We start from the raw sequence: 24,685 nt of genomic DNA, 5'->3' as shown, positions 1-24,685 counted from the left end.
TCTACCTGGGCCCCCACCCCATCTTTTACTGGAGCCCTGGGTTCCCACCCCTAATAGCTGACCTAGGCAGCGTTTAACCCACCCCACCCCCCCTTGGTCTCAGTGTCCCCATTTGTCAAAGAGGGCTGCCCATTCTCTACACTGCAGCTCCTGTGCGGACCCCTCGTCACCCAGCCTCTTCCTCCTGGAATCTTCCCTGGGTCCTGCCAGGTGCAGAGGACAGAATTCTTGAAGCCGAAAGCTGAGAAGTAAAATGCCCAGGCCAGGTGGTTTGGGAGGCTCACAGCCTCTGCGCATCAGGTTGGAGCTCAGGTCTGGGCATGTGCTTGGTCTGTGGAGGTGTTTGCTTTGGGCTGGACTTAAAAAAACCCTAGTTCTGGTCTGCTATAAGATGCCCTCCAGGTCCAGGAAAAGGTTGTACTCAACTTCAGGTGGGGATCACAGTCACAGATATATTGAGCACACTCAGGGCCAGCCTGGTGGCGTAATGGTTAAGTTCATGTGCTCTGCTTCAGTGGCCCGGGGTTCAGAGGTTCGAATCTTGGGTGCAGACCTATGCACTGCTCATCAGCCATGCTGAGGTGGCATCCCACATACAAAATAGAGGAAGATTCACACAAATGTTAGCTCAGGGCCAGTCTTCCTCACACACACAAGAAAAAGGAGCACACTGCTAGGCTTGGGGTGTGTGGGGTGATATTTTGGGCAGAGATGGGAAGATAGAAGGCATAAGCCATGTGTGTGTGAGTGTGTGGTGTTTGTAGCACTGAGGAGGATCGCTATCCGACAGGGGTCTGGGTCCCTGGGTACCCTATTGTATTAGTTTCCTATGGCTGCTGTTAACAAAGTAGCGAAAACTTGGTGGCTTAAAACAACACAGATTTATTATCTTGCAGTTCTGGAGGTCAGAAATGCAAAATGGGTCTCACTGGGTTAAAATCAAGGTGTCTGCAAGGGCTGCGCTCCTTCTGGAAGCTCCAGGAGAGAACCTGTTTCTTTGCCTTTTCCAGCTTCTAGAGGCCACCCGCATTCCTTGGATTGTGGCTCCATCACTTGGGCTTCTGCTTCCAACGTCATCCTATCTCCTTCTCTGACTCTGACCCTCTTGCCTCCCTCTCATAAGGACCCCTGTGGTTACATTTAGGGCCACCCAAATAATCAGGATCATCTCCCCATCTCAAGATCTTTAACTCAATCACATCTGCAAAGTCCCTTTTGCCATGTAAGGGGACATATTTGCAGGTTCCGGGAATTAGGACATGGACGTCTTTGGGGACCTGTTATTCAGGCTACCACAGTTATGTACACCTATGCCCAAATCTATTTATCTATAATTTACATATATGGTATTTACATAATACCATATACGTACATATAACATGTAATTATATGTAACATTATATATATAAATATATGTATCATATGAGGGTAGCCTGGATGAGAACTCCCAGGTACCCTATAAAAGCCATGGCCTTTACAATGACCTATCAGTAGAATGACCATATAATTTTCCACCCATAGCGACACACTTGAGAGTGAAAACAGACCCTGTTAATAATTACAGAACACCAGGCATAAACCAGGACATATGGTCACCTGCTTCTAAGGCCATATACGATCTGCGTCCTCATCTCGGTTCCTCTCACTTCCCCTCACTCACTCCCCTCCAGCCACACTGGCCCCTTCCACGTTCCAACAACACGCCAGGCACGCTCCTGCCATAGGGCCTTTGCACCTACTGTTCCTCTGCCTGGAAGGCTCCCAGTGCTTTATCCACATGGCTCTGACCCTCAATTTCCTTCAATATCCCCTCAACGGAGAGGTCTCTCCTGCACCGTATCTAAATCATACCCCACTCAACAAACAGTTCCTGCCCCCTTCCCTGCTTTAGTCTCCTCTTCAGCTCTGATCACGACCATCTAACATACTGGTATATTTTGCTTGTTTTTCTTGTTTATCGCCTCCCTCATCCACAGCAATGGGAGCTCCACAGGCCGGGGTCTTTGTTGATTTGGTTCACTGCTGTGCCCTCCCCACTTGGGAGAGTGTCCGGCTCAGACGGCACTCCATAAAGGTTCATGGAATGGAGGTGGTTGACTAGGAGACTAAAGGCTCACGGGTAGACTCTATAGAGGACTTGGGGATGACATGGGATCCTAACACCTTTGGGTACTTGATATAGGGGAGTCCTGGATTACATGGAAATCTGGTGGAGGCTTGTGGATTACCCATGGGCTGAGCACGGATCCATGGATGTGCTACAGTGGAGATGTACGATTATATGGGGGCCCACATGAAGATCTAGGGGACCCTGTGGTGGACACGGAGAATACATAGGGGTCTCAGAAAATACAGAGAGGCCTCAGAGGGTTCTAGAAGTTTCTCTGTGGGAGCAGGGAGGATCCTTGATGGAGGTATGGAACCAAGATAATCTGAAAACATGCACCCTGGGCTGTGGGGTGGATATGGGGCTCTGATGCTGGTGGGGAAAGGGGGCCTGGGAAGTCTGCAACTCCCAAAACTCTTTTCCTCTCTCTGCCTGTCTCCCCCTTTCTCTGCCCTCCAATCTGTCCCCATCTCCCCCAGCATCTAGCCCTCCACCTGTGTGTATCCCCCCATTATTTTGCTGTCCGCACCTCTATCCCTCTCCTCGTCCCTCTCTCTCTGTAGCTCTCTTTCTACATCTGTCTCTCCAGCTATTTTCCCCCCACCCTCTACCTGTCTCTATTTTTCCTCCCCCCTTGTCCCTTTCCATCTCTCCCAGTTTCCTCCTGCTCTCTGACCTTCCCTCGTCTGTCTGCCCACCTCCCCCCACAACCTTCACACCTTTCCCTCTCTCTGTCCCTGTCTCTGCTTATCTCCACTTCTCTCCCCCTTCCCTCCGTCTCTCCAAAGCTTTGTATCTTTCTGTCATCCCCTCCATTTCTCCAGTTCTCTCCCCATCTCTCGCTCTGTTTTCTCTGTTCATCTCTCTTCCATCTGTCTCTCCATATCTCTCTGCCTCTGTTTTCCCCCAGTTCCCTGTCTGTCCAACTCTCTTCTCCTTCACCTCTGTCTCTCTCCATTTCTATCTCTGATTTTCTCCATTTCTGTCTCTCCCCATGACCTTCTCTCCTTTCTCTATCTCTGTCTCTCCCTCTCTGTGTCTCCCCATGACCATCTCTCCTTTCTCCATCTCTGTCCAACCATCTCTGTGTCTCCCCATGACCGTCTCTCCTTTCTCCATCTCTGTCTCTCCATCTCTGTCTCTCCCCATGACTGTCTCTCCTTTCTCCATCTCTGTCTCTCCATCTCTGTCTCTCCTCACCACCATCTCTCCTTTCTCCATCCCTGTCTCTCCATCTTTCTGTCTCTCCCCATCACCTTCTCTCCTTTCTCCGTCTCTTTACTCTCCCCCATCTCTCTGTCTCTCCACCGCCTCTGCTGTTCTCCATGCCTCTCCCCTATCTCTGGCTGGACTCCCTCTTTCTCCCGCCTGTCTGTCTCTCCAGGTCTCTGACTCTTTCCACCTCTGTCCCTGTCTCTGCTTTCCTATGAGTCTCTCACCACCTCCCTGTCTCTCTGTCTCTCCTGTCTCTGCCCATCTGCGGACTCCTCCTCTCCCCTCCTGCCCCAGCCCTGTCTCTGGTTGTCTCCATCTCTCTTGCCATCTCTGTCTCCTTTTCCCCGTGCCTATGTCAGACTGCATCTCCCTTTGTGTAGCTCCATCTCTGCCCCTGTCTGTTTGCTCGGCGTCTCTCTCGCTCCATCCTCTCTCCTCCTGCATCCCTCCCTCCCTCCCTCCCTGCATCCTCCCACCTCCTCTCCATCCCTCCAGCTCCCGGGCCCGCCCCCTGCCCCCGCTCCCCTCCCCCTTCCGAAAGGGTTAACTTTGGGGAAGGGCCCGGAGTCCCCGGATGGTGATGTCAGCGTGCCGGAGAGAAAGGACGAGGTGGCGGGGGGAGGCGGAGAGGAGGAGGAGGCGGAGGAGAGAGGGCGCGGGGGGGGGCGGGGGGGACCTCGGCCTGCAGCATCCGCCGGCCCGCACCTCAGACCCCCCCGGCGGGGGGAGGCGCAGGAAGGGGGGGGCCGGCCAGGGACGGGCTGGGGAGGGGGGGCCGCGCAGCCCCCCCGGGCCATGCTGACTCCCGGGGCCTGACCCCCCCGGGCCAGCCCCCCCTCCCCCAGCTCCGCGGCCCGCCGAGTGGGGGGGCCCAGCCCAGCCCCCTGGGGACCCCCGGAGAGGTGGGGGGCAGCCGGGGGGGCCGGGACGGAGCGGTCGCCGGCCCCCACCGGAGAGACGGGGCTACTGGCCGCAGGGGGGGTGGCCGGGGGGCCAGTCGGGCCGGGACCAAGGGCACCATGTCGTCCGGGGCCAAGGAGGGGGGCGGGGGCTCCCCCGCCTACCACCTCCCGCACCCACACCCACACCCACCCCAGCACGCCCAATATGTGGGCCCCTATCGGCTGGAGAAGACGCTGGGCAAAGGACAGACAGGTGAGCCAGGGGAGGGGACACCTGGGGCGGGGGCAGGGGAGCTGGGGGGCAGAGGGCGGGACTCATGGGTATGCAGAGGCTGCCCAGACCCCTGGGTCCCTCACAGAGAAGGCACTTGGGGGTCAAGACGGCTGAATCCCCAGGATGAAGGGTTGAGAGCTCAGACTCTGGGGTCCTGGGGAGGAGGGGGCTAGGGGCCTGGATTCCTCGGGGGAGGTCTGGCGCCTGAAGGCTCCCACTCCGTTGGGGCAGAGGTTGGAGGGGCTCCCTGGCCTCGGTGGGGAAGGGAGGCCGGCCGCAGCGGGACCGGCCGTACTGGGAGCAGAGTTCCTTGCTGCAGTACAGCCGCAGACTGGGGTGAGGTGGCGGGATGGGGGTGCACCCCAGGAAGCCGCTTCCCTCTGCACTGTCCTCTAGCCAAAGAGGGCCTCAGGCTCTCCTGGCAGGCCATTGGGGTGACAGGGGGAGGCCAGGGCAATGGGGTCTACAGCATTCTTCCCCTTCTCCAGCATGCTGGCTCAGTGTGGGGACCAGGAATGGAGAGGTGGAAAGGTGGATGCAAGAGGCGAATCCCCCAGGAGTGGCTGTGGAATGGGGGGGTCATCTTTTGCTGTTGCTAAGCACTGGCCACCAGCACGGCCTCTCTCCTGCCAGGTGGGGGGTGGGCAGGTGTGAGGCGGGAGCTGCACACCTGTGTCCTGGGCAGGGGGTCCACTGGTGGGCCCAAGGTCTGTATGAAGCTGAGGGCCAGGGTGTGAGGTAGGAAGGAGAAGAGGGTCAGACCCCCAGATCCTAGTGGTAAGAGTGTGAAGGTGTTGCTGACCTGAATTCTTGAGTTATGGGTGAGGAAGAGGCCATGGATCTGGACTCCTGGTCTGAGGGAGGAGAAGCTGGGGGCCTGGACCCCTGTGTCTGAGGGAGGAGGGGCTGGGCGCCTGGACCCCTGGGTCTGAGGGAGGAGGGGCTGGGCGCCTGGACCCCTGGGTCTGAGGGAGGAGGGGCTGGGCGCCTGGACCCCTGGGTCTGAGGGAGGAGGGCCTGGGCGCCTGGACCCCTGGGTCTGAGGGAGGAGGGGCTGGGCGCCTGGACCCTTGGGTCTGAGGGAGGAGGGGCTGGGCGCCTGGACTCCTGGGTCTGAGGGAGGAAGGGCTGGGGGCCTGGACTCCTGGGTCTGAGGGAGGAGGGGGCTGGGGACCTGGACTCCTGGGTCTGAGGGAGGAGGGGCTGGGGGCTTGGACTCCTGGGTCTGTGGCTTTGGGGCTTACCCTTGGGGTTTGCATGCTCCCAGCTGCAGCTGCTATTAAAAGTAGATCAAAGAAGGGGATTGAGAGGTCAGGGTTTCGGAGAAGGTGGAGGAGGATGATCTGGGAAGGGGGCAAAGGTGCGATTATATTCCTTGGGAGACGTGGAATCTCTAGATTAAAAGGCAGAGAATTGAAGGAAGTGATGGGTTGAAAGAGAGAGAGGTTTGAAGGAGGCAGAATGAGGGAGACAAAACTATGGAGACTCAGTGAGGAAAGAATATGTAGAGAGATGAACTGAAATGGGCACGCCGGAAGGGGAGAGAATCGGATTGAGAATCAAGGGGCGGCTGTGGAGGGGAAGGCAGGTGGGTGATGGACAATCAGAAGGAACAGAATTGGGCAATAGGAAGCAGGAAGAGAATTGTGTTTTGTGGGAATGGCGGCTGTTGGCCCACAGGAGTTCAGGTGAGGGTGATTCAGGCCACTGCTAAACAGCCAGCAGGGCAAGAAGGAGGAATTGAGGTGGAAAGGGGGGCTTAGGAGCCACAGCGGGGAGGATGCTCTGGGAGTACACCCCACATCTTCAATCCTGCTCCCCCAGGGCTGGTTAAACTCGGGGTCCACTGCATCACGGGCCAGAAGGTCGCGATCAAGATCGTGAACCGGGAGAAGCTGTCCGAGTCGGTGCTGATGAAGGTGTGTGTGTTGTGGGGGGACCCTTTGGGGCTAGGGGGAATGAAGGGAGGCCATGCTGACCTCCACTCCTGTGTCCCACCCCTCGGTCCCCTAGGTGGAACGGGAGATTGCCATCCTGAAGCTCATTGAACATCCACACGTCCTCAAGCTCCATGACGTCTACGAGAACAAGAAATATTTGTAGGTATTTATAGACACCCAGCCCCCCATGCGCCCTCCCCAAGTTCCTAGGGTGGGACTTTTCTGCAGACAGGGCCTGGAAGCCCACTCTCAGCTGGGCCAGTGAAGGCCCAGTCCCTTCCCTACTCCCTTCCCCCACAGCAACACCCCCGCACACACACATAATCCTCCTTGTTTCCACATTGACCTGGCCTCACGCTAAGGGTCGAATGTATCCCAGCGACAGGACAGCTAAGCCGTACTGAGTCGGGGACAGAGGCTGATCCTCCCCCTTCCTCCCAGCCCCAGTCCCCTGCCCTACTGCACTGCAGGGCGCACGCCATACTGGATAATCTGGATGGCCTCAGCCAGACCCAACTTGCTAAGGACAGATGCTCCCTGTTGACTAGGGGCCGTGAGCCCAGTGAAGGCCGAGGCCCAGTGAAAATCTTGCCTCTTCCCAAACTCCCACTCTGGAGCTCCCCCCTCCTCCCCCAACATAACTGTGGATGCTATGACTGGAACCCCAACAATGGGCCTCCTTAGAAGTTCTGAGTCCGTATCTCAAAGTCAATTACCCCCCAGGAAGGATGGGGGTGGGGTCCAGCTGTCCCGACTCCACACAATAGGCCTTTGTCTGGACTCTGGTGACCCAAGGGACAGCTGGGCTGGGCAGCGGGAAAGGGGACAGCCCCCCTGCCCCCACCACGCAGTCCCCAGGATGAACTGACTCCAACACCCATCATATCCTAGGGCGGGTTTCCCTAGGCAGGAAGCTGCCCTGGCCCCAGGTGCTTGTGGGAATTGTAGTCCTCAGGCTTCCCCAGGTGTGGTGGCAGGGCGGGGCCGTTGTCACCCGCTTGTGGAGCTATCACTTCCACTCCACTATCTGTGTAGGGCGGGGGGCGCCCATGGGAGTTTGTGCTTCACAGTGGAATCTCCGCCTTCCAAAAGCTCCCAGAAATTGAGCTTTTGTTTCCTAGGGGCTGATGGGAATTAAGAGAGTTTTAACCTCCCAGAGCCTGATGGGATTTGGAGTCTTTAGAATCCAGGTGGCTGATGGGAATTAGGAGTCTGTATGTCCCAGAGGCTTATGGGAATTGGGAGTTTTTAACCTGTCAGGAGCTGATGGGACTTGTAGTCTTGTACCTCAGAAGTTAACTTGGATTAGTGCACTCTGCGATCTGTTATTGCCAAGAATTAATGAGAATTCAAGTTTCTTCATGCCAGAGGCTTATGAGAATAAGAGGCTTGGCTTTCCAGGGGCTAATGGGAATAGGGGGGTCTTTATTTCCCAGGATCCTATGAGAATTGGGCGTCTCTGTCCTCTAGGTGCTAATGGAGTTGCTTTTTCTCCTGCAACAACTAGGAGTCAAAGTACTAATACCCCTGAATTTGACATAGGAGTCTCTGCTGCCCAGAGCTGATGGGAATTGAATTTTGGTTTCCCTCCCCCAGAGGGAATTAGGGTCTCTTCCCCTCAAGGACTGATGGGAATCGGTGTATGTTCCTCCTAGGGACTGATGGGAGTTGTGGTCTTTACCTCAGAAGTTGACAGTTGAATTGCAAAGGTCATTGCCCAAGAACAGATGAGAATTCCATTATCTGCATCCCTGAAACCAATGAGATTGAGAATGTTGGCTTCCCAGAGGCTGATGGGAATAGGGGGCTTTATTTCCTAGGCGCCTATGTGAATTAGGATCTCTGACCTCCAGGTGCTAGTGGAATTGCCTGATCTCCTGAGGACAACTATAAGTCAAAGTCTTGACCCCTGAAGTTGACATAGGAGTCTCTACTGCCCAGGGCTGATGGGAATTGAGTTTTGGCTTCCCAGAGGCTGATGGGAATTAGAGTCTCTTCTTCCCAGAGGCTGATGGGAATTGGAATCTCTTCTTCCCAGAGACTCATGGAGATAGGAGTCTCCTCCTCCCAGAGACTCATGGGAATTGTAGTTCTCTGCCTCCAGGGGCCAATGGGATTGAGGTCTTGTGCTGGGCTTGAGGGACTGATGAAAGAGGGAGACCAGGCTCTTCGGTCCTCCACATGCCCCTTCCAGCCCTCTGCCCCCTCCATGTCCCCCAGGTACCTGGTTCTGGAGCACGTCTCTGGAGGTGAGCTGTTCGACTACCTGGTAAAGAAGGGGAGACTGACCCCCAAGGAGGCGCGGAAGTTCTTCCGCCAGATCGTGTCGGCGCTGGACTTCTGCCATAGCTACTCCATCTGGTGAGAGGGCAGCTTGAGGGGAGGCCCTTGGGAGCACATGGCAGGCTGACCAGAGGCCAGTGTGTTGCAGCCCCAAGCAAATCTTTTATCTCTTTTTTAAAATTGAGATATAACTCACACATCATAAAATTCACCCTTTTAAAGTGGACAGTTCGGTAGTTTTTAGTATATTCACATGTTGTGCATCATTACTATGTACTTTAGGAGCATTTTCATCACCCCAAAAATCAACACCCGGTAGCTGTTAAGCAGTCACCTCTCTGTCTTTTCTGCCCTCAGCCCCTGACAGCCATTAATCTGCTTTCTGTCTCTATGGATTTACCTATTCTGCACATTTCCTATGAACAGAATCATACACTATGTGGTCTTTTGTGACTGGCTTCTTTCACTTAGCAAAATATTTTCAGGGTTCATCCATCTTATAGCATATATCAGTGCTTCATTCCTTTTCATGGCTGAATAATATTCCATTGTGTGGATATGCCATATTTTGTTTATCCATTCACCAGTTGATGGACATTTTGGTTGTTTCTCCTTTTTGGCTATTATGAATAATGAGGACATGTGAACATTCACGTACAGGTTTTGGTGTGTACCTATATTTTCAGTTCTCTTGGGTACATACCTAGGATAGAATTGTTGGGTCATATGGCAGTTCTATGTTTAGCCTTTGGAGGAAGTGACGGACCATTTTCCCACAGTGGCTGCACCATTCAACATCCCCACCAGCAGTCTGAGGGTTCCAATCTCCGTACATCCTTGCCAACACTTGTTATTATAGCCCTCTGGTAGTGTGAAGTGGGATCTCATTGTGGTTTGATTTGCATTTCCCTGTTGGCTAATGATGTTGAGCATCTTTCCATGTGCCTATAGGCCATTCATATATCTTCCTTGGACAAATGTCTATTCAGATCCTTTGCCCATTTTTCATTGAATTATTTGTCTTTTATTATTGAGTTGTAAGAGTTCTTTATTCTAGGATAACTCTAGGAGTAACTCCTAAGAGTTATTTATTCTAAGAACAAATCTTTTATCAAATGTATATTTTCACGTATTTTCTCCCAGTCTGTGACATGCTTTTGCCTTTTTGGAACAATGTCTTGTGAAAAGCAAGTTTTAAATTTTGATAAATGCAAGTTTGTTGATTTTTTTTCTTTTACAGTGCATGCTTTTTCTGTCCTATTTAAGAAATCTTTGCCCAGCTCAAGGTCACTAAGGTTTCCTCCTATGTTTGCTTCTAGAAGTTGTATAGTTTTAGCTCTTGCATTTAGGCCTGGGATCCATTTCAAATTAATTTTTGTATATGGTGTGAGGTAAGGGTTGAAGTTCTTTTTTGCATGTGAACGTCCATGTGAAAAGATCATCCCTTCCTCATTGAATTGCCTTCAGCTCTCAAAATAAGATGTTAACCATACGGAATTTTTATGGTTAATTAAGGGGCAAAACGGATGCCTTCAGCTCGTCTTTCAGCCTCATGTGTTTGCACACCTCCTTCTCTGCAGTGGAGATTGCAGATGGGGTGGGGATCAGGGTGGAGGGGCTCAGGCTTGGGAGTAAAGCTTGGTGGTGAAAAGCTAGCCTATTTAGACTGTCAACACCTCTCCATTGACAAGACGGTGTCAAAACCCTGACGTTAAAAACACTGACCTGCAGGGGGCGATAGTCAGCAAATTTAACCACAAGTATGACCCAGTTAGCCCTTCCACCAGAAACTGTAGGATCCTGGGGCCCCACCTCCCCCAGACATTAACCCTTAAATCTTGAGGAGTTTGGCCCCTGGGGGTCCAAAGAGGGGGGGGTCCTGAGGGAGGGACCAGCAATAGGCTTGGGATGGCAGTATTTTTTTATTATTCAGTACAAAGATATTTCAACATTTTAAGAGCCAGCTCGATATCAGCCCTGCTTACCTCAAAATATCTCACTTCAGACATATTTAAACATTTGTGGATAAAATGCTACGATGTCTGGGGTCTCCTACAAAATAATCCAGTGGGGGAAGGAGAGAGGATGCAGAGGTGTAGTTGAGAGATTTGCTCTGAGTTGATGACGGGAGAAGCTGGGGGATGGTGCGTGGGGCTTCCTCACAGCCTTCTCTCTACTTTGGGGCACGTTTGAAATTGTCCACAATAAAACGTTTCCAGACCTGCCCCCTCTGAGAGAGAGAGAGTGGGGCCCAGGCCTCCGGGAGGAGGGCAGAGGCCTGAGCCCACCTGCCTGTCTCAGCCACAGAGACCTGAAGCCCGAGAACCTGCTTTTGGATGAGAAGAACAACATCCGAATCGCAGACTTCGGCATGGCGTCTCTGCAGGTGGGGGACAGCCTCCTGGAGACCAGCTGTGGGTGAGTAGGGGCCCGGCCTCCTGAGTCCAGGGAGGGGGTCAGAAGCCGGACGGAGGCTCACGCCACCTCTCTCCCTCAGGTCCCCCCACTATGCGTGTCCAGAGGTGATTAAGGTGAGTAAGGCGCAGGTGGAGGGGAGAGGAGGGTGGAGGGAGCACGGCGGAGGGGTGAACGTCATGGCTGCTCCCTCTCCCTGCAGGGGGAAAAGTATGACGGCCGCCGGGCAGACATGTGGAGCTGTGGAGTCATCCTCTTCGCCCTGCTTGTGGTAAGGCGCCCCTCGCCTCTCCTGCCCCGTTTCTAGAACAGCCCTGACTGGTGGAAGCCCAGAACATTAAGTCCCATCCTTACTTCAGGGATTGTCTCCCAAATGTTTAACTGGTATCAAGAAAGTGGGGGGGTATTAACCAACAGACCAAGATCTTAGAGCTAACCATTCAGTCACAGAACTGTGAGATAGTCCAGGGGCTCCCCAGAAAGGGATGGGACAGCCAGGAGCCCTTGGAGGGCTTGGGACAGTGGCTGTTTACTGATTCTAGGGTGTTGCAATATCGTAATAACTAGTATAACCAAACTGGGAAACGTCAGCCCGGCTCCTGCCACAGGGCCTTTGCACCTGCTCCTCTCTCTGCCTAGAACTCTCCTCCATCCCTGTGAACCCTGTTGCTCACCTAGTTAGTATCTAGACTTCTTTTAGCTCTCAGCTCAATTGTCACTGCTCCAGGAAGCCTCCCCTGGCCTCCTCCTTCCTCCTCCCATGAGGTCAGATCCCCTGTGGTAGCTCCCTCCTTCCCGGCAACCATCAGAGTTGTCATTGTGCTTTTAGTTGTGTAATTCCTTGAGTGGCATCTCCCTTCCCTTCTGTATCATCGGCTCCCCGAGGTCAGGGCCTACATCTAGGGCTTATGTCTTTGCGTGTTTTGTTCTGTGGGTTCACCATCTCGACCCCAGAGTGGGCACATCATAAGCCCTCCATGAATGCATGTGGCGTGAATAAATAAGTGGTTTGTTCTGTGCCGGGCACTGTTCCAAACACATTACCTGATGTAATTCTCTTGACAACCCCAGAGAGGGGAAGCAACAGGCCCACGGGCACACAGCTGGTAGGTGGCAGACCTGGGGTCAATCCTTGGTCTCTTCACCATGAGGCTATGTGACCAGGTGGGCTCGGTGACACCGAGGGGAACGAGGCCCACTGGGCAGTGCCTTCATCAGGCTCACAGCCCCATGGGGAGAATGGGCACTTGAGAAGCCAGCTAAGAACGTTCCAGCCCTCCTGCAGTTAGTGATTAAGAGCACAGTCCTGGAGCCCATTCAGCTGAGTTCAAATCCTGCTCCGCCCCTGGAGCGAGCAAGTCACTTTCTTGCTCCAAGCCTCGGTTTCCTCATCTGCACAATGGGGGTAATGACAGTACCTGTAATTGTGAGGGTGTGGGTAGGATGTTGCATCTTAAGCCCTTAGAGCAGTGCTCAATAGTTATTTTTTATATTTCAATAACTATTATTAGTAGTTTATTATCATTATTACAGTCGATCCTCATTATTTGCGGATTCGCCTACTCACTGAAGTTTATCTGTAAGCTCAAAATCAATGCTCTTGGGGCTTTCAAGGTCATTCTCAGATGTGCACAGAGTGGCAAAAGATTCGAGGCCCCAACACGCATGTTCCCGGCTGAGGTCGAACAAGGCGACGCTTTGCTTTCTTTCCCTTGTTTCAGCTCATCTTGTAAATAAGTGTCCTTCACACGTTTTTTGCATTTTTGTGCTTTTGGTCAGTGATTTATTGTTTAAAACGGCCCCCAAGTGTAGCGCCAAAGTGCTGTCTCGTGTTCCTCAGCTCAAGAGGCCTGTTTTGTGCCTCACGGAGGGAATACACGTGTTAGATGAGCTTCATTCAGGCGTGAGTTACAGCACAGTTGGCCATGAGCTCTGTGTTAGTGAATCAGCTACACGTGTTAAATAGCAGGTCTGCCTTAGTTCTGGCTGCTATAACAAAAATACCATACACTGGGGGGCTTAAACAACAGACATTTATTTCTCACAGTTCTGGAGGCTGGGAGTCCAAGTCAAGGTGCCAGCGTGGGGCCAGCCCCATGGCATAGTGGTTAAAGTTTGGCACATTCCGCTTCAGTGGCCCAGGTTCGTGGGTTCAGATCCCGGGCATGGACCTACACCACTCGTCAGCCATGCTGTGGCGGTGACCCACATATAAAGTAGAGGAAGACCGGCACAGATGTTAGCTCGGGGCTAATCTTACTCAGCCAAAAAAAAAAAAAAAAAAAGTTGCCAGCAGATCGAGTATCTGGTGAGGGCCCACTTCCTGGCTTGTAGAGAGCCGCCTTCCCACTGTCCTCAGATAGTGGAGAGAGAGAGGTTTAGTCTCTTCCTCTTCTTATGAGGACATGACCTCATCTAAACCCAATTACCTCCCAAAGGCCCCATCTCCACACACCATCCATTGGGGATTAGGGAGGACACATCCCATATGAATTTTGGGAGGATGCACACATACAGTCTGTAACAGGGTCTTTAAACAGAAACACACATAAAACAAGGTTATATATTGATCGGCTGACAGCAGTGTTGTGACCAGAGGCTCGCAGGAACCTAACCCCATATTTTGTCCAGGAGCAATCATTCAGTATTCACTAATTCAGCGTTCATAGCGACTTTATAGAACACGACTACCGTGAATAACGAGAACCAACTGTATTGTTTTTATGTTTTATGATTGTAATTTTTAATCCATACCATAGCCCTGCCTGGCGGGACCATTATCTCCATTTCGCAGAGGAGGGGACACTGAGGCCAGTGCTAGAACAACAGGCAGCCAGAAGTCACACCCAGGCTTCCAGACCCCTGGACCGGCATTCAGGGGTGCCCTCTCCCCATCTCCCCACCCATACCCTACACTCTTTGTCCACAGGACTCTGATACTGGGGGCACCTGGCCACTTGCCACACCTGGAAAAGCCCTCAGAGACTCACACTGTCACTCCTGCGAGTCTCTGTCTAGTGTCACCTCCCCTAAGAGCCCTTCCCGACTCCCTCACTAAAATGGGGCTCCCATCTCGCTCTACCCCCAATGTATCCTTTAGTTTGTGGTCTGCCTTCCCCACTAGAATGCAACTTCTACTCATTCAATAACTGTTGCTTATTAACTCGTGTATGCCAGGCCCTGTCCTAGGCGAAGCCCCGTGAGGACAGAGATCTGGTTTGGTCCCCTGCTCCATCCCTCATGGCCAGACCAGAACCTGGGAGACAGCAGGGGAGCAACCAGTTGTGGAATGAGTAACAACAGCTAACACGGCATAGGTGGTCCTTACCATGTGCCCAGCACTGGACTGTCATCTAATCCTGATGCGTCCTGGGAGGTGGGTGCTGTCAGAGAGGTGGCAGGACATGCCCAAGGTCACGCAGCTCCAGGCAGCAGAGCAAGGATTCTAACAGGCAGCCAGCACAAGCACCCATGCTCTTAAGCGCTGTGCTCCGTGCCCCTCTGCGAGGCCGAAAGCCCTACGTGACCTGCTCACCTCTGGGGCACTCCTTGGCTTGTAGATGCATTGCCTAGTCTCTGCCTCCATCTTCCCGTGACTCGCTTCTCTGTGTCTCTCTGTGTCCTCCTCTCCTCTGCCTATAAGGACACCAGTCATTGGATTTAGGGCCCACCCTATATCCAGGATGATCTCATCTCCAGATCCTCAACAAATTCCATCTGCAGAGACCCTATTTCCAAATAGGGTTGTATTCTGAGGTTCCAGGTGGACATCAATTTTGGGGGGACACTATTTAACCCTCTACACTCCCAGCTTTCCACAGGCCTCGCTCAGCCTCATCAGATCTCTGCTCCAGTGTCACCTCAGTCACTCTGTCACTATATAGCTGATCATGTTTGCTTGCTCACAAGTGTCTCCGACTCTGGGGTGTGAGCTGTAGGAGGGCAAGGGCTTGTTCTGTTCACTACTAGATCCCTGACCCACAACAATGCTCACCTTTGTTGAATGAATGAATGCAGGTGACCCCTCCTGAAACTGGTCTGGAGAGAAACCTGTTTTAAAGGTACAGCCTCCAAGCTGCAACCTCAGCCTCTTAAGCCCTGGAGCCAGACTGGCCATTGCCAAACCCCTGCTCTGCCACTTCCGAGCTCTGTGCCTCAGTTTCCCCATCTGTAAAGTGGAGATAATAATAGTTCCCTACCTCCTGTGCTTGTGTGAGGTCTAAATGTGTCAAGGCGTGTGAAGCGCCTGGACTCCCGCCGGGTGTACCGTAAGCTCTGTAAGCGGTCTGGTTATTTCTCACCCAGGGGGCCCTGCCCTTTGATGATGACAACCTCCGCCAGCTGCTGGAGAAGGTGAAACGGGGCGTCTTCCACATGCCCCACTTCATTCCTCCAGACTGCCAGAGCCTCCTGAGGGGGATGATCGAAGTGGAGCCCGAGAAAAGGCTCAGTGTGAGTTGGAGGGGCGGGGAAGGGGGGACAGTGGGTCATGAGGACGGAATCCTTGGCAGAGTCATGAGGATGGAGTTCCGGGACCTGCCCGTCAGACCCTGGGGTGACGGCTAGCGGGGGGGGGTCGCTGCCTGAGCCTCATTCCGGGGTCCTGCAAACTTGCCCCTCCAAACTGGGGGAGGGCGGATGCGCCGACGGGCCCTGCCGAAGCGGCACGGAAAGTAGCAGGATGCCACTCCGCATGCGGGAAGTGTAGCGAGGCCGGCGGGGGAGTCGTACTGCGCGTGCGCAGGGCAATGCGCTCAGCTGCCACCAGGGGGAGACGAGCCATCATCCCGCCCTTGGTGGAGGGGGCGTTGGGGGCACTTAGGGACCCCCAGTGCCACCCCATCAACTTTCATTAAGCGCCTACTGTGTTCAAACAACCTCACTTCTGCTTCTCTAACACCCACCCCCCTCACAGCTGGAGCAAATTCAGAAACATCCCTGGTACCTGTGAGTATGGGGGAACTGGACACCTGGGTCTCTGGGGGAGGAAGGGGGAGGGGGCCCAAATATCAAGGGCCCCCAAATCAGGAGAGGCGGCTAGGGGGTGGGATGCTGAGGTTCCTGAATGATGAGGGGTCACGGACTTGGACTTCTGGGTCCTAGGGGAAGAGGACAGAGGTGGATGGAGGAAGGGCTAGGGGTCCGGACTCCTGGGTTTGCGGGAGGAGGGGCTGGGGGTCTGGACTCCTGGGTCTGAGGGAGGAGGGGCTGGGGGTCTGGACACCCGGGTCTGAGGGAGGAGGGGCTGGGGGTCTGGACCCCTGGGTCTGAGGGAGAAGAGGCTGGGGGCCCGGACTGCGGGTCTGAGGGAGGAGGGGCTAGGGGCCGGGACGCCCTGAGTCTCGGATGAAGGAGAGGCTCGAGTCCAGATGCGTGGTTCCCTACGATTTTTCTCCCCCTCCCCAGGGGCGGGAAACACGAGCCAGACCCGTGCCTGGAGCCAGCTCCAGGCCGCCGGGTGGCCATGCGGAGCCTGCCGTCAAATGGAGAGCTAGACCCCGACGTCCTGGAGAGCATGGCTTCGCTGGGCTGCTTCAGGGACCGCGAGCGGCTGCACCGCGAGCTGCGCAGCGAGGAGTAAGACCCCCGCCCCAACACACACACCCTGGCCACGTGAGGCGAGCTGCCGCAGCTCCCGGGACAGTCAGGCGCCGGACGGTCAGCCGGCGACGCGCCAGGGTCTCGCGCATGCGCAGACTCTGGCCGCTAGATGGGGCGTGGCTTAAAGCTCCCACGTGGAGCTGTTCCCGGAGGAACCACGAGGGGGCGGTAGGACCAGAGGGAAAAGACAGAAAGGATGCTGAAAAGTATTCCTGGATGCTGAGACAGACTTAGACTGTGCCTCATATTGTACTTACATATAGTAAGTGCTCAGATGTTAGGTGGTATTATTATTATTGAGTAAAGTGAGGCTGACGTACACTGAGACAAAAGAACCAACCATATGGATACCTAGGAAAATGGAGCCACAGACAGAGACACTGGGTGGACTGAGCCCCAGATAGCCACAGGCAGGGGATGAGACTACCTCTGGGACATGACCTCTCACCCCCCCCCCCAATAGAGAGAACCAAGAAAAGATGATATATTATCTGCTTTTGGATCGGAAGGAGCGATATCCCAGCTGCGAGGACCAGGACTTGCCTCCCCGGAATGATGTTGGTGAGAAGGCAGGGCTGGGAGTCCAGACCCCGGATTCCTGAGGGAGGAAGGGGCTGCAGGCCCTGAGCTTTTGGAGTTACACTCCCTGACTTGCTCTGTGACCTTTGTCAAAACTCCTCTCCACTCTGGGCCTCAGTTTCCCCATCTGTATGAGTGCCACGTACGGCTGGTCGAATATGTCTTTTGATTGGGTTGAATCTCTCGGCCCGCAGACCCACCTCGGAAGCGTGTGGATTCCCCCATGCTGAGCCGTCATGGGAAGCGGCGGCCAGAGCGGAAGTCCATGGAAGTCCTGAGCATCACGGATGCCGGGGGTGGTGGCTCCCCAGTGCCCAGCCGACGGGCCCTGGAGATGGCCCAGCACAGCCAGAGGTGGGAGCCCCTCTCCCTCCAGTGGGATCCACAGTCCTGGGTGGGGAGGGAGTTTGGAGTTCTAACCCCATCCCACCTCAGACATGCTGTGGATTGGGACGAGTCACCTCCCCTCTCTGGGGCTCATTTCCTCATCTTGAAGGAGTATGGAAGAGAGAGGACATCTGAACCTTTTGAAACCCTCCCACCTGATTTTTTTTTTTTTTAATCTATCCTGGAAACAGATCCCGTAGTGTCAGTGGAGCCTCCACTGGTCTGTCCTCCAGCCCTCTGAGCAGCCCAAGGGTAAGGCTAGGTGCCCAGTGAACTGAGAAGGGGTGAGGGAGCAAAGATGAGCAGCAGAAACTACAATTCCCATGAAGTCTTGAGACATTGCCTCCTTGTCCCCAAAGGGCTAAGGACCCAAGGCCTCATTAGTATTTTAGGCCTTTGGCCATTTCCATCTCATAGGAGTGGGTTTTCAGTGTGTCTGAAGGGTTCGTTTATTCATTTAACAAAAGCTAATTGAGCGCCTACTGTGTACCAGTCACTGCTGGGTTTACAGCGGTGAGCATAATAGAAAAAGTCCCTGCCCCCCCCAACAGTGGGAGTTGGGAGGGGGAATAATTGGACTACAAATTCCAGCATGCATCGGGGCCTGCCTTCGTGAGTGTGTGCGAGTGGGGCTTTTAGAGCTTTCTGGGAGTTGTAGTCCGTCCTGTCACCTGTCTCCGTTCCTCCACAGAGTCCAGTCTTTTCCTTCTCACCGGAGCCCGGGGCTGGAGATGAGGCTCGGGGCGGGGGCTCCCCGACTTCCAAAACGCAGACGCTGCCTTCTCGGGGCCCCAGAGGTGGGGGCACCGGGGAGCAGCCCCCGCCTCCTAGTGCCCGCTCCACGCCCCTGCCCGGCCCCCCAGGCTCCCCGCGCTCCTCTGGGGGGACGCCCTTGCACTCGCCCCTGCACACGCCCCGGGCCAGCCCCACTGGGACCCCGGGGACAACACCGCCCCCCAGCCCCGGCGGTGGCGTCGGGGGAGCCGCCTGGAGGAGTCGTCTCAACTCCATCCGCAACAGCTTCCTGGGCTCCCCTCGCTTTCACCGGCGCAAGATGCAGGGTACAAGGGTTCCTGGGGCACAGGGGCTGGGGGTTGACTCCTCAGTCCTAATGTGGGGAGGGGGCTGGGAGCTAACATCTGGGTCCCCAAGGAGGAAGGGGCTGGGGGGCCAGGACTCGCATATCCTGGGAGAAGGTGGAGTAGTGAGCTGAGATTCAGGTATTGAGGAGAGAGGAGGTGGGGCTTCCAGCTCTGGAGGAGGAGTCCCCCTGAAGGATAGGCCCCTTCAGTGCTCTGGCTCATCTTCCCATTGGCTCATGGCTAGCAAGCCGCACCCCCTAAGGGGCTTGGCCTAGCTGGGATTGGAGGGGCAGTGGTGAGGGTGAGTGGGGGGCAGCATCCCTAGAAGAAACATCAGGCAGCGTGCCATTTGGGGTTTAGCTACTGAGAGCTGAATAGATGCTGGGGTCTGGGTCTCCTGGTTGGAGGTGGCTGCTGGCCTGTGTACTGAACACGGATGATAGACTAGTGTTGACCATGCTTTCCCCTCCCCAGTCCCCACCGCCGAGGAGATGTCCAGTTTGACACCAGAGTCATCTCCAGAGTGAGTCTGACAGAGAAGGGAACAGAGGAGACGGAGTGGGGGATTCATTCCCTTAGTCCCCTCCTGACCCGCCTCCAACCATCCCCTCCCACTCAGGCTGGCAAAACGCTCCTGGTTTGGGAACTTCATCTCCTTGGACAAAGAAGAACAAATATTCCTCGTGCTAAAGGACAAACCTCTCAGCAGCATCAAAGCAGACATTGTCCATGCCTTCCTGTCGGTGAGGGGCCTGGGTCTTCATGCGTGCTAGCCATTACAGAACTACAAATCCCAGCAGCCCCTGGGGTTCACCACTTCAGCACTGGCCTGACTTCCTCCTGGGGCTCGTGGGATTTGTAGTTTTCCATCTTGGGTTGGGTTTGGTCATTGTAGGGGCAGAGAGACAGGAAAGATTTATTGTGCCCTGCGGCCTGGAAGTGGTGAATGGGATCCCGAATTACAATTCCTCACATGTTAGTGTCCCTTGAGCATTGGTGAGTTGCTTTTCCCTACCACCAGGTCTGAGATCGGCAGAGGGAACTTCTTTACCCAGCAGATTGTAGGTCTGTCCACTGGGTCCTGTGGTTCTTTGCTCTTGGCACTAATGGGACTTATAGTTTGAGACAGTTGTGGCTATAGGCGGTGTTTGTGAAGGGAGGGAGAAGTTTGTTTCATGTGGTCCTGGAGCCTGGGGCTGGCGCCTAGTCACCGTTGGGATTCAATTGGTCAAACATTCCTGTGATACCCTGTTTATTGTAGGACAGAGAAAGCTATGGATCCTAGCAGGCAATGGGGACTCCCAATGCCTTTTCTGTTATTCTTTTCCCCCAGTGGCTGATGGGACTTGTAGTCCCTTGGGCAGAGCTGGTTATAGGGTTGCTTATCCGTTCCCTGGAATCAGGAATCACCCTTTCCTTTTGTCCCCCACCTCTCTCAGATCCCCAGCCTGAGTCACAGTGTGCTGTCACAGACCAGCTTCAGGGCCGAGTACAAGGCCAGTGGCGGCCCTTCCGTCTTCCAGAAGCCCGTCCGCTTCCAGGTGGACATCAGCTCCTCTGAGGGTCCCGAGCCCTCCTCCCGACGGGACGGCAGTGGTGGTGGTGGCATCTACTCTGTCACCTTTACTCTGATCTCCGGTAAGTTTCCCTCAACTAGACTGCCCCAGCCTGGTGTTTAGGATGCTCAAGACAGCTGAGATAAGATAGCAACCCAGGAGGGCAGCAAGAGGGAGGAGGAGATCGTGCTCAGCTGGTGCTGACTCTGTGAGCCCCTCCTCTCTCACACCCCCACATCCTTTCCTTCCCCCTCCCCTCATCAACATTTGATGGGTATTTACAACACGTCCTGTGCATTATATGCATGATTTCCTGGAAGCTTCCCAGCAGCCTTTGGGGTGTTAGTAATCACCCATTTTACAGATAAGAAAACCGAGTCCTAAAGAGGTAAATTGACTTGACTGGAGTCACACTGCAAACCCTGACAGGGCTAGGGCTCAACCTAGGCCTGCTGACCTCATAGCGCAGAGCTCTTCCTACTACTTTAAGACTGTACACAGAGGGTGTGCTGCTGTAAAACCTCATTCCTGCACCCAGAGCAGACATCACCAATCCATCACAGCACTTATTCCTGCTGAGCTCAGCTCCCACCTCAGAAACTCCAGGCAGCCACGAGCAATCAAGAGTTGGCACAAGAGATGAAAACCACAGAAATGCCTTGCTTCCAATTCTACTTGATTCCTGAGTCATTATAACAAGTTTAGATAACAAGGGATACCTCTGTTTGCTATCCTTGTCACCAGTCTTAATATGTTACAGCTAGGAGATGAGCTTGCTCCTGGAGTGTTTAAATCAGGCTGCTGTGGAATGCTGGGGTGTTACATCACCAAAATGAATTATGGCACTTTTTTTCTTTCCCTTAAAGACTAAGATGCAGATCTTTCTCGATTTTAAGATTTTTTTTCCTTCCCATTTATTTATCTTACATTTTAAATAGAAAGCAACACTCGGGCCCGCCTGGTGGCGCGAGCGGTTAAGTGCGCGTGCTCCGCTGAGGTGGTCCAGGGTTCGCCGGTTCGGATCCTGGGTGCGTACCGACGCACCGCTTGTTAAGCCATGCTGTGGCAGCGTCCCATATAAAGTAGAGGAAGATGGGCATGGATGTTAGCCCAGGGTCAGTCTTCCTCAGCAAAAAAGAGGAGGATTGGCATTGAATGTTAGCTCAGGGCTGGTCCTCCTCACAAAGAAAAAACAAACACTCATTTTAAGTCAAACCTTTCTTAGGATTTATGCCTGGCCCCAACAGAGGGGGGAAATTGAGACCAAGAGGAAGAGAGTCCTTTGCGGAGTGGAGGGACGGGGTTCCACAGGGCAGGAGGGCCTTGCCTTCCCTGTCCCCAAGTGGGTCTGTTTCTCTGCCCCTTCCAGGTCCCAGCCGTCGGTTCAAGAGAGTGGTGGAGACCATCCAGGCACAGCTGCTGAGCACTCATGACCAGCCCTCCGTGCAGGCCCTGGCAGGTAGGAGGCGAGGGCTGCGGGGCTGCCTCCCTCTTCTATCCCGAGGCGCAGAGGGGAGGCTTCCTGGTGACCACGTGCTGCAGGGTTTGGTTTGCTGGCAGGGCTGCAGCTGTGGGGAAGCAAGGCCCACGTATTGTCATAGTGTCACTGTTGTGTTGGGGCCTTACCTGCAGAGCTGTGAGCAGGTTCCCGGAGAGGCTGGGGCCTGAGCTCCATGGGAACCAGGCCATCCTGAGCCTGAGAAGACCTCATTGCTAGGGAGAGGACCTCCAGGGGTCCCTAAGAGGACGACTGGTCTCTGTGTTGGGGATAGTGGGACTTCCTGCCAAAAGAGGTTCCGGAAATATGTTCTGGAGGAGGGTGACCGACCATCCAGTGTGCCTGGGACTGAGAGGTTCCCGGGATGCAGGACTTTCGGTGCTAAAACCCAGACAGGTTGGTCACCCTCTCTGCAGAGGCTCAGCCTTTTCTGGCCTGGCTGGGCCTGGCTTTCAAGGACTCAGGCCTCCCCTGCCCACTGTCCTAAACTGAGCTCACGGGGAGTGTGCATGACCTGTGCTCAGGGAGGTGGGGCTTGCCTGGGCCCACCAGCCTGGTTGTGAGGGAGCAGAATTCCCTAGCAAATTTGGGCAGGCTTTGTTGCTAAGGTGTGCCTGCGCTAGCAACCAGGGATAACCAGAATTCCTAAGGGAAGAGGGTTCCTGCTCAGCCCCGTTCCTGAGACATGGCACCACCTCCTCTCGGAATAGGGGTCCCATAGTCCCCACGGTGAAAGGGAGCAGGCAAGCAGGACCCCAGCAATGAGGGTAGGAGCCTGGGTGGCCTTGTCACCGGAGAGCACCGAGTCCCAGGGTCAGGACTGCTAGGGAGCAGTGGTTCTCGACTGGGGGCCTGTTTCACTCTTGTTTTAGTTTCCTGTGGCTGCTGTCACAAACGACCACAAACTCAGTGGTTCAAACAACACCTGTTTATTCTGGTACAGTCCTGGAGGTCAGAGGTCCCACAGTCTCACTGGGCTAAGATCAGCGTGTCTGGAGGGCCGCCCTCCCTCCTGGAGGCTCTGGGGCAGAGTCTGGTCTTGCCTTTCCGACTCCTAGAGGCTCCTAGAAGCCTCCCCGCTTCCTTTGCTTATGGCCCTTCCCCCATCTTCAAAGCTGGTGATGTCATTCTGTGCTGGCATTTCCTTCTGACCCTGACCTTAGCCCGGGAAGGTTGTTTCAAGGACTGAGATTAAGCTGGACCCACCCAGATCATCCAAGATAGTCTCCCCACCTCAGGGGTTTAATCTTAATCACAACTGCAGGGTTGCTTTTGCCTTATAAGGTAGCACATTCACAGTATCTCAGCGTCAGGACGGGGACATCTTTGGAGGGGAGCATTCTGCCATCCACAGCCCCTTAGGGGACATTTGGCAATGTCTGGAAATGTTTTTGGTTGTCTAAACCTGCGGGGAGAGGGGATGCTACTGGCATCTTGTGGGTAGGAAGCCAGGATGCTGCAAAACATCCTACAGTGCACAGAATGGCCCCCACAGCGAGGAATTACCCAGCCCCAAATGTCACTAGTGGGGAGCTGAAGAAACTCTGCTCTTGTCATTCGCCACCAGGCCTGGTTGCCTGGGGCAACCAGAAGGCAGGTTAGACCCCCTGAACCTCTCTAGACCCAGTTGCCAAGGAAAGCTGGCCTTCCCACCAGGGTTCCCCAAAGAACATACCCACAAAGATGTAGGACCAACAGGCATCCATCCGGGGCCTTAGCCACATGTGTTATAATGGGGAATGGGGCAGGGGGCGACCTCCCACCTCCCAGTCTGCCCCGAAGGGAAACAGCCTTATCAGTTGCTATGGCAACCAAGCCTAGAGCGTTGGTGTCTCTTAAGGGGGCCAGTCTCTGCTAGGGGGCCTCAGGTACTGTTTCAGACCCTATAGAAATTGCTAGATGATCTCCGGCAACACTGTAGTCCCCTAGCCTGGGGAAGTCAGGCCCCACAAAAGGGTGACCCCTGTCAGGCAGGCCCAGCTGGAAGGACTTGAGACCCCCCAGACAACCACTGTAGGTTCCCATAGGCCCCACTGCCAAGGAGCATCCCCCCTAACAACAAGGATGGCAGAAGGGAAGGAGGCCCCTCTGCCTGTGGTCTGGGGGACTCGCCTCTTGTCTGCTGATGTGACAAGCAGTCCCTTAGCAAATAGGGTCCTGACCAGAGTCTGGGAGTGTCTCCTGAAGTCGGGCTGCCTGGTCTCACCAGGACTGACTTCGCCCCGTTTCCAAAGCCATAGGGCTGGAGGGCCTAGGATGCATGGCCTGATGTCCTGGGGTCGCCAGGCCTGGTTGCTGGTGTGTGTCCCCCTGGCAACCCTCTCCCCAGGCTTGGGGCTCTGGCCTCACCACGATGTTGCTGGCACACGTTCCCCAGGGCTTGGTGGCCTTGGGGGTACTGAGGCCAGACTGCTTCCTCCCCCACAGACGAGAAGAACGGGGCCCAGACCCGGCCTGCCGGCACCCCGCCCCGAAGCCTGCAACCCCCACCCGGCCGCCCAGACCCGGAGCTGACCAGCTCTCCCCGCCGAGGCCCGCCTAAGGACAAGAAACTCCTGGCCACCAATGGGACCCCTCTGCCCTGACCCCAGGGGGCTGGGGAAGGAGGGGAGCCCCCTCCACCCCCCTTCCCTGCCCCCCAACTGTGAATCTGTAAATAGGGCCCAACGAATATGTAGGGAGGGGGGAGACACAACAAACTCGGCCTTGCCCTGCAGGGATGGGGCTCAGGGGGCTGTGCCCAAGGGGGGTGGTTCTAGGGGGCTGGGGGTGGGGGAGCTGTTTCTATTTTATTTATTGATTAATTTATTATTTTATTTATTGATCGATCTCTCTGCGGGGTGGGG

General features: G+C 54.7%; 1 protein-coding gene across 2 annotated transcripts; it reads left to right on the top strand.

The window, feature by feature from the left end:
- Positions 1–4,096: 4,096 nt before the first annotated feature.
- Positions 4,097–24,585, top strand: BRSK1 (BR serine/threonine kinase 1). Of its 2 annotated transcripts, XM_004439076.3 has the most exons (19): positions 4,097–4,477; positions 6,323–6,417; positions 6,512–6,597; positions 8,659–8,799; positions 11,023–11,139; positions 11,219–11,252; positions 11,339–11,407; positions 15,442–15,588; positions 16,052–16,083; positions 16,543–16,713; positions 17,201–17,298; positions 17,511–17,670; positions 17,895–17,955; positions 18,395–18,764; positions 19,260–19,308; positions 19,405–19,528; positions 20,225–20,423; positions 21,711–21,800; positions 24,267–24,585. In XM_004439076.3, the coding sequence occupies exons 1-19, from the start codon at positions 4,342–4,344 to the stop codon at positions 24,422–24,424; spliced, it is 2,337 nt and encodes a 778-aa protein (XP_004439133.1). In that variant the 5' UTR covers positions 4,097–4,341; the 3' UTR covers positions 24,425–24,585. The 2 variants fall into 2 exon arrangements, with proteins under 2 accessions (XP_004439133.1, XP_014649918.1); XM_014794432.2 differs by lacking the exon at positions 4,097–4,477 and having other exon boundaries at positions 6,512–6,601.
- Positions 24,586–24,685: the final 100 nt, after the last annotated feature.

Source organism: Ceratotherium simum, chromosome 33 (genome assembly GCF_057802395.1).
Source record: "Ceratotherium simum simum isolate JZ-2026a chromosome 33, ASM5780239v1, whole genome shotgun sequence".
Taxonomy (NCBI): domain Eukaryota; kingdom Metazoa; phylum Chordata; class Mammalia; order Perissodactyla; family Rhinocerotidae; genus Ceratotherium; species Ceratotherium simum.
The sequence above is the reverse complement of the archived record's forward strand: the minus strand, read 5'-3'. Positions and strand labels throughout refer to the sequence as shown.